This window comes from Tamandua tetradactyla, chromosome 1 (genome assembly GCF_023851605.1).
Source record: "Tamandua tetradactyla isolate mTamTet1 chromosome 1, mTamTet1.pri, whole genome shotgun sequence".
Classification (NCBI taxonomy): domain Eukaryota; kingdom Metazoa; phylum Chordata; class Mammalia; order Pilosa; family Myrmecophagidae; genus Tamandua; species Tamandua tetradactyla.
This window is the reverse complement of record NC_135327.1, coordinates 101,644,845-101,657,120: the sequence shown is the minus strand read 5'-3', so window position 1 is coordinate 101,657,120 and position 12,276 is coordinate 101,644,845. Positions and strand designations below refer to the sequence as shown.

General features: G+C 39.5%; 1 protein-coding gene and 1 long non-coding RNA gene across 4 annotated transcripts in view; one reads left to right on the top strand and one right to left on the bottom strand.

Moving 5' to 3' along the window:
• The window catches only part of RAPGEF5 (Rap guanine nucleotide exchange factor 5), a 221,612-nt gene that overhangs the window by 87,830 nt on the left and 121,506 nt on the right, over nucleotides 1-12,276 (bottom strand). For all 3 annotated transcript variants that reach the window (XM_077122137.1, XM_077122145.1, XM_077122151.1), the window contains one exon: nucleotides 12,088-12,213. In XM_077122137.1, coding sequence (XP_076978252.1) covers nucleotides 12,088-12,213 — 126 coding nt within the window. The remainder of the gene's footprint in view (nucleotides 1-12,087; nucleotides 12,214-12,276) is intronic.
• Nucleotides 1-12,276, top strand: part of LOC143650870 (uncharacterized) — a 90,779-nt gene that overhangs the window by 39,098 nt on the left and 39,405 nt on the right. The window lies entirely within an intron of this gene.

The following is a 12,276-nucleotide window of genomic DNA, read 5'->3' as shown; positions in this document are numbered from 1 at the left end:
ACAGAAATCACTTTAACAGAAATATGCTCTAAACAACAGCAAGTTGTCTGATAGCTTGTTCTCAACTGTTAAACACTTACAAACCTTTTGCAATAATGCAACTTATTTAAAAAAAACAAATTCATGGCAAGACAGGTGAAGGATTATACATATATATTATAAAATTTTTAAGAATATACTTTGTAGCTAGAAAATGAGGGGCAGGGAAGGGTAAACTCCAGTAATACATAATTTTCTTTCTATTTACAAGCATGGCCAATTGTGACACGTGCCGTGACCTGGTCATAACCCAGGAAGTACAAATGGTGATGTTCAATTTAGTAAAGGTCTCACAGGAATGTGAGGAAACAGTTTTCTAGAAACAATTCACTTTATTCAAAGAGCACCCCATTTTCCTTTCTGGAAGGCCTTCCGGCCCTCCCTTCTGTCGGCTTAATGCCTTTCTTCTTTCTTCTCCCATCTGTTTTCTCATCCTTTCCCCCACGAAAATGGGTTCAAATCACGTCTTGCTCAGTTCTGTCTCTGTTTTGTGTGATGTCTGTTCATAGGTGCTCAACGAATGCTTTTCTCAATGAATTAAGGCAAAAATAAATTACTCTTAGCCAGATTTTTTTAAAAATCTGCTCTCTATATGCTATACTGAAAATAGCAAGTCCTGAGGACCTCAACAAAGCCATCTTCACTGCTGCGGCTGAATGACCACCACAAGCACAGCGAGCTAACTCGCTATTTGACATCTCTAATATTCACACAGCCATTCTAGAATTCTAATCGTCTCTCTGAGCTCAAGCAAAAGAATCTGAGGGAAGCTGCTAACGGTGGAGAAACTAAGTGCCCGAACCTGAAGATGGACTCTCTGTCTCAAAGACCGCAGGGCAGGTAGGTAAGTGACCACATTTAACTCAGAAACAGTTCTGTCTCCTCTGGTTCTCTCACAGGCTAATGCAAATGCCGGCTGCTACCCAACTCTGGTTTTCTTCCCGCAGTCCCCAGAGAGATGTCTGTAGGCTGCCACCCTCCTCTCTATCACTCAGAAGGAAAAGATACCATTCCTAGCTTCTCCATTCTGGATTCAGACAGTCTCAAATCTGAGACACTCTTTTACTACACTCTCTCCAGAAGGTTCTGGAGTAGCCAGGTATGAAATGGAAAAGAAGAAGTCAGAGCTTCTGAGTTCCTGCCATCCTGATGCTGAACTCTGAGATCTACACAAAAACACTTCCATCTCCTAGATGCAAAAATACCCCACAGAGGGTGGAGCAGAAAGGAATAAACAGCTGCAGATCAGAGCCACACTGATCTTTATTAATAAGGATTTTTCCAGGGTGTGGTGAATTTTTCTCAGGTCTGTGCAGATCTCTTCCATATGCCAGGATTATGAGTAATACTGAAGGACAGGAATTTAGATTTACTGACTTGGGACGGAAATGGGATCTACTTAAAATTGAGATAAAGGTCAGATTTGATTGCCAAATTACAATGGAAATAGCATTTAATAGTTCAACAAGTCATGAAATGTTTCTGTCCACAGTATCTGGCATTCAAGTATATACCTTAGAGATAATCAGAATAAAATTTGGCTCTCATACAGTTTGTGCCAATGTTTCTTCTCTTGGACTCTAAGAGTTAGCCAGTATCTTGCCTCATCCAGGCTCAAAATCGTCTCTTCACTGTTATCAAGTTGGCTTATCCCTTTATTATGCGCATGGATATAAATCCACAGTACCTTGGAACATGTGTGCTCCTTCTGTCTGCCATTTTATACCTGCTGGTTTTACTCACTGAAGTCTTTTAAAATTCCAGTCATCCATATTAGTAGGAGGACAGTGTTCTATCTCCATGGATTCACTTACCCTCTCCTTTCATGTGTTTTAACAGTTATATCTGATTATTGTTTTAATACTGAGGTGACTTTTAGATATGTGCTGCCCTATGGTTGTTTAATAAGAAACACACCAAATGATCCCATTTATTTTTTTGCTGGCAAAGTTGTTTGTGCTCTCGGGACTTGCTGCATTCATTTTCTGGTGGAGAAATTGCAAAGGAGAGGAGAGAAGCAGTGTTATTGGGCAAGTGTCATTTCAGGTTAGCCTCAAAATATAACTATGAGAACACAAAAGGATAAAAGCAGTGAGACTGAATTACAACTTCCCTTAGCATACCTAAAAAGATCTCCAGTAGTTACCATTTCTATTCATGCTTTTCTGCTTCTGTCTTACAGAGGCTAAAAGCTATCTACTTCACAAGAAGAATATTATCAAGTGTGATATTTTAACATTTTCTTCTGATTAACAAACTTCTAACAGAACTAGATATTCATTTAGTACTCTTGCCTGTTTTACCTGGACACTTTACAATACCTTTAGATTTAACTCTTTACAGTCCTGTTAATCAGATGTCAACCTCTGAATGATTTTTTTTTCTTATCCAAAGAATCAAGGCACATGATGTCTAAACTTCTTTCCAATGTCTATGACTTTCAGAGCAAAGCTTGAGTTCACTCCGATTGATTGTGAAAAACAACACATTATCACACTCTACTAACATGAAACAGCAGTAAAATCAACTGAGCTAGGAAGAATGTGGTAGCATCAACCATAAAATTCAGTTTGGGGTCTTATTTTGCATTGCGTCATCTGGGGGAACATTAGAATTTCAATTCATGGGGATATGAAAATAACAGCTTTTTTCTATCTCGATGAATCCTAACCAATACAAGATCTGGAAAGGTTAAAGAATCATCCCTGTAAAGTATCGCTCCCTCCCCTGTCCCCTTTGTGGCAGGGCCATAGTTTTACCTTAATACATCCCACCTCTACTGTTGAGGCCACTAAGATGCTTCTGTGACTCACTAGGCTTTCAAGGGCCTTCTTACAAATCCCTGCCCCAAGCCACTTCCTGTCACCTTGATTGACTTATTATCACCACTATACTCTCCCACTATGTATTTCTTGATTCTTCAGGTGCCCCTAATCCTTTATTCTGACTCACCTTTACTCAATCATACCCAGCTACTCCTGGAACCTGAACAAAGGAGACATTTACAAGGGTTTGTTAAAATTGTTGAGCCTTGTCCCCTTAATTATGTGCAAATGTACAGTAAAAGAACATGCATGCCATATCTTATTTCTCCTTTGTTTTTCTCCTAATATGGGGGGGAGGGGGCGGAATACTGGAAAAAGGGAAAAAAGTGACAAAAAACCTAAAAAAAAAAATCACTGCCGCAGCCCTGAATTCTACAGACCAAAACAAAAGGTCCTTTTTGCTTCAGAAGTAGAGATGATTTCTTTTTTAAGAAATAAAAGCCAAATTTTTATGTAATGACAAATATGAAAATTGTCAGGTTTTAAGTAAAATAAGGGTATTTAACATGATTTAGTAGAAAAATATGTACTGTACACTTGTCCACAGTCTGTTATGTTCTGATTTTACATTTTCAGCAATCTTCTATTTTTGCTATCTTAAAACAACATGTAGGGCAGTTGGATGGCAGATGGAATTTTTTCCTTTCCACCCACTTCTCAATGCAAGAGGAAAAAAGGTTCTTTGCATCTTACAAGGAAACTTTCTATAAATTCCTTTTCCTGATCTTTATCAGCTGAAACTTCTGAATCACTTAGAAATCACCAAACTTTGGCTGAATCAATGAGGCAAATAACATATCTCAGTGTAATTTGTCATTTAAAGTGAACATTATAAAGTGAAACATATGAGATATATTAACAAAAAATGTATTCCTATTGTACACGTGCTCAAAATCCATTTCTAAAAAAAAAAAGGACTAAAAGTCAACTTTCTGAAGACAAATAATGTGGCAATACATTTTAAGGTAAAGCTATAAATCATTAGAACTGAGCCACAACTGGACGTTCCATCTTCCCTATACCTGAAGTCTTTGAACTTGAGCTTCACGCATCAAAACCTTAATGCTCATGCTGGTGACTGCTACAGGTGCAAGCAACCGAGAGAGGGGACTGTGGAGAAGGAAAGTGGAGAAGCTTTGAACAGAGGAGCCTGACCCATGCTTCTCCTTCAGATCCATTCCCTCACTGCAGCCAGCGGAATCTTAAAAATTCAAATCGAATCATCTTTCTCTCTCTTGCTTAAATTCCTCACAAGAGCTCGATACTGCTGTTAGCTAAGCCTGGAAAGCCCTCTATCCTCCAGCTCCTGTGCCTCTCTCCCTCCTTGCCCCTGCCTCTCCCTTTTTTCATGCTCCAGCCATTTTGAGCTCCTTTTAAAGCTGCACCAACCCCTCTCTGCATCACATCTTCTTCCTTCCCCTCCTCTTCCTCCTCTTTTCCACGCCAGTTCTTCCCTCTGCTTGGAATGCGGTCCCTCCTCACTTCCAGTAACTCCTCTGACCCTTCACATTCAGTCTCTGTTGCAGCACAAACTTCTGTTTTGTCTCCCTAGATTGGCTGAGGTCCCTGTTAAAAGCTCTCTTAGCACCCTACATAGCACTTAGCGTTAGGGTGTTGGAATTTCTCCTCGGGTGTTAGCTCCAGGAGAGCAGTGGCACAGTCGGGAAGTCCCAAGGGAACCCGAGGTCCAGGGTGACTTGGCATCTGTGTTTTCCTGTTCCTTGGTATCTGTCAAGGTTTTCTCTATTTCTCCAAGCCTCAGTTGTTCACAGTTATCATGAATGTCTGTCCATCCATCTCTTGCATCAGGTCCTTAGCTTTTTGTCTTAACAGCATCTGTTATAAACCCCAATAATACCAAAACCAACTCAAAGATATCTACTGTCAACTGATCAAACAACAGGACATAAGAAATGAACTATTGCTATATTAATGCCCATCAGGCCTTGATGGGGTGGAGAAGAAAAGACTATAATAAGGGTCACCAGGGCTCTGGGGTTAGGCATACCGCTGAGAGGAGCAAAAGCCGAAGAATAACAACCTAATTTTCAATACCTCACTTTACTGACCTCCCAAATATACTGAAGACATATGGCTACATATTTCACTTTTACAAGAATAAGAACCTAGGGAACAGCATCTGGGCAGTAGAAAAGAAAATATCTATTGATAAACATGGGTTTGGTAAATCAAACTTACTGAACCAGTCTCAATTTTCTTAATTGGGCCTTTTTAGATGAGCTTAAAGATTTTCAGAAAAATAAACAAGTAGCACAATGACAAGTTCCTCTCTCTTTAAAAATGCTGAAATTAATTTGTAAAGCTATCGGGACTTGCAGTGGGCTTCTCGTGAGAACCTAAAAATACAGCTAATGAGCAGATGGCACCACCAGACAGCGTGCGTGCCTCCCTGGCTCCCTGGCAGCCGAGGTGCCATTTTTCTGGAGGGGAAAAAAAAAACACCCCAGAATATAAAGAGCACACGGAGAGAACCAAACTTGAAAACCTGGCTTTTGAATACATGGGAAGAACATGGTTTGCTGTCATGGTGAAATGTGTTTAACAATCCTAGTTCCCTCTCTCTGAACACCTGTGAAATTATTTAGACATTTTGTTAAGTGCTGTCTTGAATGGTTAGTCATTTTCCATGTGCAAGTTCTTTCCCTAGCCAGGTTGCAAAACTTCTTGGAGGCAAGAGCTATCTCCTACCATTTCTGTGTTACTCATGTGGCCAAATTAATCCTGATTAAAAACTGACTAAGGACATCCCTTTTCGACATGAAAAAGTTAGAATGGGTACAGCCCAAACACCCATATAGATTGGGAGAGGGATCAAAGGAGAAGAGAGGATTTAGCAAATGAGTATGACTGCTGAATCATTATATTGATAATTCTTTTCAGTCTCTAATGTCTTGGAGCAGCTAGGAGGAAAAACCTGACATGCTAGAACTGTAATCCATATCAAAATTTGAAATCTGTTCTATAACTATTTGTTAAAATGTACTTTGAGATTTATTGCTTTTTTGTATATATGTTATATATTCACAATAAAAAGTATTAAAAAAACTGACTAAACCCACTCAACAAAGTCTATTTCCTATGAAAAGTTACTTTAGTACACAAAGTCAGGATTTTGTTATTAAAAAATAGCATGGTTTAATCATGGTGATTTCTCAGTTTATAGGTGGACAAATTTACTGTATCATGACTTGCCTATTCCATCTGAATTCTGACTTTCAAGATCATGCAATAGAGTTATAAAATTCTATTGGTCTTTAAGCAGTTTCTTGGTTAAACTACATTACTGGTAAACTTCAAATAATGCCAAATTGCTCTTAACTTTACACATGTGGCTGTGTAATGTGAGTTTGAATATGAAACGATAGAACTACTTTTCCTTTCAGTATTTTGTAGAGAGTAAAAAGGAGACATTTAACATGTACAATTAACAGCATTTTTTATTTTGTCTCTTTTTTTAAACAAAGTAATAGACTAGGTGAAAGTTGGGAAAAGGTAGAGAGCAACTTTTAATTCATAAAATAAGAGTTACAGTGGCCAGAACACTCCAAGCCACTTCTTCCTAGCAGCCCCCGAACAACTGGCCCTCTGACGCAGGCAGAATTCCAGGACAAGGCTGCAGGAAACAGGGAAAAGGAAGTTCCGGCCGAGGTTGAGTGATAGGGACTCTACCCCGGCAGCAGAACTGAATGCCAAGATTCAATTCCAGAATGTGCAAAATCCCCTTCCCACCCATATTTCATGAGTGAATTAGAAAAGGGGAAGGAAGTAGGGTGGCTCCCTAGACTTAACAAAAGAAATGACCGAAGAAAACGGGTGGGAAGTGAGAGGGACACGGACCGGGTCCCTTGGGAAGTTACTGCTGAACACGGTTCTCACGTGTAGTTTACAGATCTGTATTCCTGCAGGTTGGATTTTAGGAAGTCAGTTTCGGAGCTATTGTCGATGTTTCTAACCTACGATTCAATACACTGCAAAGCATAAGTTTTATTTCAGGGAAAATAGAGTTTTGGTTTTCCACTAAATACTCCCATTGTATTCCAGAAAATAGAGCCCACATCTGGAGAGAGATTTTAATGCAACTGTTTCACTGTAATTAAAGTGTGAATGGTTTATAAGCTTCTCAGATCTAAGATGAGATTCAAACCAAGTAAGCCCCTTAGCATTTCCTTTTCTTTTTTTCTTCCCCCACCATCCCTTCAATATTGAATCATCCTGCTCCTTTCCTCCAGGGCTGCCCTCCTAGTTCATTCCCTCCTTCTCAGGACTGCCTGGAATCTTGTCATCTTAGCTTCCCATCTCCAATCAGTCCTCACTCCCGATGGTGACTTCTGAGAAAAGATGTGCTCCTGAGGCAATTGGCCTCGGGGTCACTGGTGTCCCAGCTCTGCTTATCCAGTCATCAACCTCAGCTTTCCCATCTGTCAGAATGAAAAAGTATCGTCTACTTCACACGAGGCCCCCCACATCATCGTTTCTGTTGAAAACTGACAACAAAGCCATTAGTTCTCAGCCCTCAAAATCCTCCACAATCTGGCCCCAACTTGAATTTTCACAAAATCTTCCTGCTCCTGGGTCCTCGTCACCATCTCCTGGTACTGTGACATCCTATGCCTTGGGCTTACCAAAAAACATCTTGTATCTTGACATCTCTGTGCCAAGATGACTTCAGAATGCGGCTCGCTCTTCCCACAAGGAATGTTTGCTTTTATATTTTGAATTATTTAAATCTAATCCAAAACCTCCTGTAAGGTCCAGGTCAAACTCTAACTTCATCATAAGAAATAATCCTGTTCCCCTAGGTGTAAATTCTTCTTCTAATTCCTCTTCCTTTCTCTTGGGATTCTCCTCTCTGCCTCCCTATATCTGTTAATTATTTCTGTCAATGTCTTTTCTCCACAATTGGACTATACTCTTTGAGGGTTGGAGCTACCCACAGTTATTCCAGATCCTCTATGACACCAGCAATCAATAAAAGTTTATGGGAGAGGGCACAAGGGTAGTTCACTGGTAAAATTCTTGCCTGCCATGTGGGAGACCCAGATTCGAGTTCCAGTCCATGCACTCTACCCCCCAAAGCAAACAAACAAAAACCAACCAAACAAACAAAAATTCAATAAACGGTGCTGCAATAATGGGATACTCACATGGGAAAATAATGAAATGTGACACCACCATACAGCATACAAAAAAAAAATTTATGGAATGAATGGATTATGGAGAATATTCTAGAATAACACTGTAATAGCACCAACTCAGACTAACAGGTCGGAGACGAGCCCTAAAATCAGGGTCAAGTCTGAAGAAGGCACACAAATCATTGCAGCAGATGCCAAAGCTTTGACCCCCAAGAAGCCCCTTCAGGGGCTACTAGAGATTCTCTCTGATCAAGCGGTTTTGAAAGGAGCTGGTCTGAAAGAAAAGTTTATGTGATCTCCATGCTGGTAGCCAGAACCCCCATCTAACAATTTGATAATGAGAAAAACACCGTGTGCTCTGGTACATATTTTGAACACCTAAAACATACTGCAGGAAAAAAAGCAAGGTAAATTTGCAGCTTTTTGGTCAAGGTGACAAACCATTCCAGTGAAAAACAAAACATTCTTATATCTGCCACTGTCCAAAGAAACCTTAATACTAGTTCAAAATTGCTTAAAATAAAACAGCATACACATTCCCCCATTACGCAGTCTTCAAGTTCTGCCAGCGTAACCTTCTAAATGCCTCTCGCCATCTATCCCTTTTGCTAGACCCAGGTCATCACCAGGTGTAAGCCTACATCTCTCACCTGACTTACTGTAACAGCTTTCCAAGGATTCTTTCCAACACTTCTCTCTCTTCCATACTCAGTTTTTCCTCTAAACCAGTGCCAGAGTGAGCTCAGGAAGACCGCATCTGATTATGCCTCTTCCCCTCTTTGATGGCTTGGCTCTGTCAGAAAGACATCTGAACTCCTTAGGGTGGCTCACCAGATTTCTCACTATGAATGTCGCCTCCATTCCCCACGAATCACCGTTTTCTCTAGTAATATGTCTTTCCGTTACATCCCTCTGCTTGAAATGCTCTCCCCTGTGCTGTTCTCTTTCTCTATGACCATCGCTGATCCTTCACAATCAGACTCAGAACTTCCCAGTTGCTAACACATGCCCTTTCGTCTATTGATCAAATCATAGAATTAAGACTCAGCAAATACAACATCTATAAAGTGGAATTAATGACTAAATGTTCACTCCACTAATGCTTAGAAGAATTAAAGTTTTCACATATTAATTTTCAGCAGTCAGGAATGAGTGTTGGCTAATTTTGCCTATAGCTATTTAAAAGAAAATAGAAAATTTGAGTGCTTCCTGCAAAACTTGAGGTAATTATATATATAACTTTTTAATTTCAGAAACACATTGGCAAAAGCACAGATTTGAGGTGTTTTCTCTGATTGCATGAATTTATAATTATGGCATTTACCACTTGAAGAAATGTTAGAAATGCCTACTCAGAAAGCCCTAATCCCCTTCAATTTGCAACAACTTGTGGCAACACAACAGCTTTATTCTAACAAATTCATGTTTTTCCCTATACATGGCACCTCAACATAACTTTCTCATTTTGGCACCTACATATAAAATGGCACGTGGCACTTGAGAACCAGAGAACAATAGAGTTTAGTGAAAAAAGAATGAGTCAATAGGGAACTTGGATTTTAATTTAAATTTTACCAGTCTACTTAACTAGTTTTGGCTCAGGAATGGGAAATGAGGTAGATGAAGTATTTAAAATCGAAAAGAAAGGAACTCTATGTAACTCCAGGGTTTGGTCATTATTATTGTAATAAGAAAAGGAAACCACAGACCTAGGCTTACATTAGGTAAACTACAGTTTCCTCTGTACATGCCGTGCGCTATAACTAAGCTTCCATGAACAAAGGCACATAACGGCTATTGAAAAGGAAGCAAGGGCAGGAATAACGAAAATGATGCATCAATCTCAGGAACGCTGTGAATGTACTGCGCAACCCAAATGTACAGACATATTAAATGCTTAAGACAAACTATTAAAACAATCTGTCAGACGACTTTTACGCCTAATGAATTGACTGTCAAAAGTGTAAGCATCTAGCATCAACTACTTTGTTTTGGGGCACAGGCCTGTATCAATATCAGCCTTGAGGGTTAATTAGTTCAATTAGCATCCTCCTGCTGAAGGGAGTTCACAGAGGAGCTGAGGTTTTATTTAAGACATCACTAAGGAAGAAGGACCCTGAGCATTCACCTTTCCTTACTGTAAGCTTCACAGGAAAGTCTCCTTGGAAAAAAAAAATCATAATTCCAATGTTCATTTACACACCAGCTTTCCTCTAAGAAGCACCAACATTTTAGAGTTGTTAATGCATCCATCTTTATGACATTGATATAAGAAGTAAAAATAAAATCAGTGTTTTCTTTACCAACTTTAAATGAAGGCCTAAAAGCAATGCAGAGTTAAATAACCATAGCTAAGTTGCAAAGCTTCCACCCTTACATTTCTGTCACATGTTGAAACTTGTTACAATTGTCAGCGCCAAGTTCAAATTTCCTTGGTAAGATATCTGAAGGGTTTCTCACCAAATGTAATTATTTATGATATTCTGAAATGGACTAAATATAAGATAAAAGCAATATGGATAACTTCTTAGAAGCATACAGTTATCTGTGGCCTAAGGCTGATGATTCCTAACCGTCATGATGAAGTGGTTCCCTATTGACTGCTGAATTTTGAAAGATCTTGCTTCAAGTTGTTACTGGTTCACTGCATCTAACATGCACTCAATTGTAAGACACATCGTCATTATATGGGTCACTAGGAAAGAAAAATGCTCACAATTAAACTATGACACGTTTTCATGTCATCACTTGTTAAGACTCATCCCGATTAAACTGTGGAGGGAAAGCGCATCTTGGAATCAACAAAATACGGCATATGAAAACTGTTGCTCTTCTAACTAAAGTGAGCCAAATGGAACATTGCTTTGAGAAATGTAAGCCACACACTCAGGGTACCCAAATATCCTGAGGAGTCAGTCTCTGATAGAATCAACCTTCAGTGTGCTTTGAGCCACTTGAGCAAGCCCCTAAAATTTTCAATGGTGCACAGCAAGTGAGGGCTCCTGAGACCTCCACCCACAATGAAAGTCAATAGTCACCCCTGAAATAGTTCAATTGCAAGGCTTTGAAACTGCTTAATTATTTTCCCCCTGGAGATACCAATTGTTACATTTGATGTCTCACTGCCAGAGATGTGTTGGGTTATTAAACTGCACAGCATGCTGTCCTCCAGCACCTCACCTCCTTTCCTGCTCAGTAAAACCCTGTCATTTGTATTGATGTGCTGGGAGCAGAGAAAATATGAAGCAACTTTTTCCTCTTTGGAAAGGGTTGGAAATAAAATTACAAGGAAAAATTAAACTCAGAGAAAGACATGCTTTTAAGTACTGAGGAATTTTCCCCTTCGTGAGCAATCCTGGATAGTTGTGCACTGAGAGTGAAATCTTACAAACAACAACAAAAAATAAACAGACAACAATGTTGTAGCAGAAGAAAGAGTCCCCATTGTCTTCTCAGCATGACGGCAGCATTCTCGGTTCTAAGGCTCAATCTGAATAACTGCTTTCAGAAGAAACAGGCAGAGTGTCCCTTTCCTCCAGTTTTAACTGCATTCAAACAATGTAACTCTTGTTGGAACACAAGCTTTCATAAGACACTGGGAAAACTCCCTTCTGACCCTCCAACTTGGTGAAAGCATCTATAATTTGTTCTTCTTTTCTTACTTATTTCTAGTGACTTAGGATACATTTGCTTGGCAACTACATCCAGCACCATATTAAGAATCACAGTACATCAGAATTTTATTTCAAAATTCATATTTTCCAAATATTTGATGAGGCAAAACTTCCAAAGTCAAACCTGAAAGCCATCAAATCAGGATCATAAATGGAGATGCATTCATCTTTGCTTAAATGTGTGCTTATATTTCTATGCATTCTCTCATAAATCCACTGTCATAAACCTTTGGCTTAGAGCTATGAGCAGCTGTCATTTTTACTAAAGAGGATGTTTCAGAAAAGCCAAAAACTTTAAGAATTTCAAATCAAATTTTATCTCCCTCAAACATAACAGCCAGGTAGAAAACACTTCTCTTTCAAACCTGCATTCGCAAGAGGAAAAAGACTTACGTGCTCAGATTTCTCTTGTTCTTTTTTGTCCGTCTGCAAAAACTGGCAGTTTTCTCTTGCTAGCTTCTGGACCAGTTCAATTCGTCCGATATCATCTCTCTCCTGCAGCTTGCACATCACCCCTGCCTTAAGAGTTGGAGAAAAAGCGAAGATATACTTAAATCCACAGTCCCAGGACATGACACCACC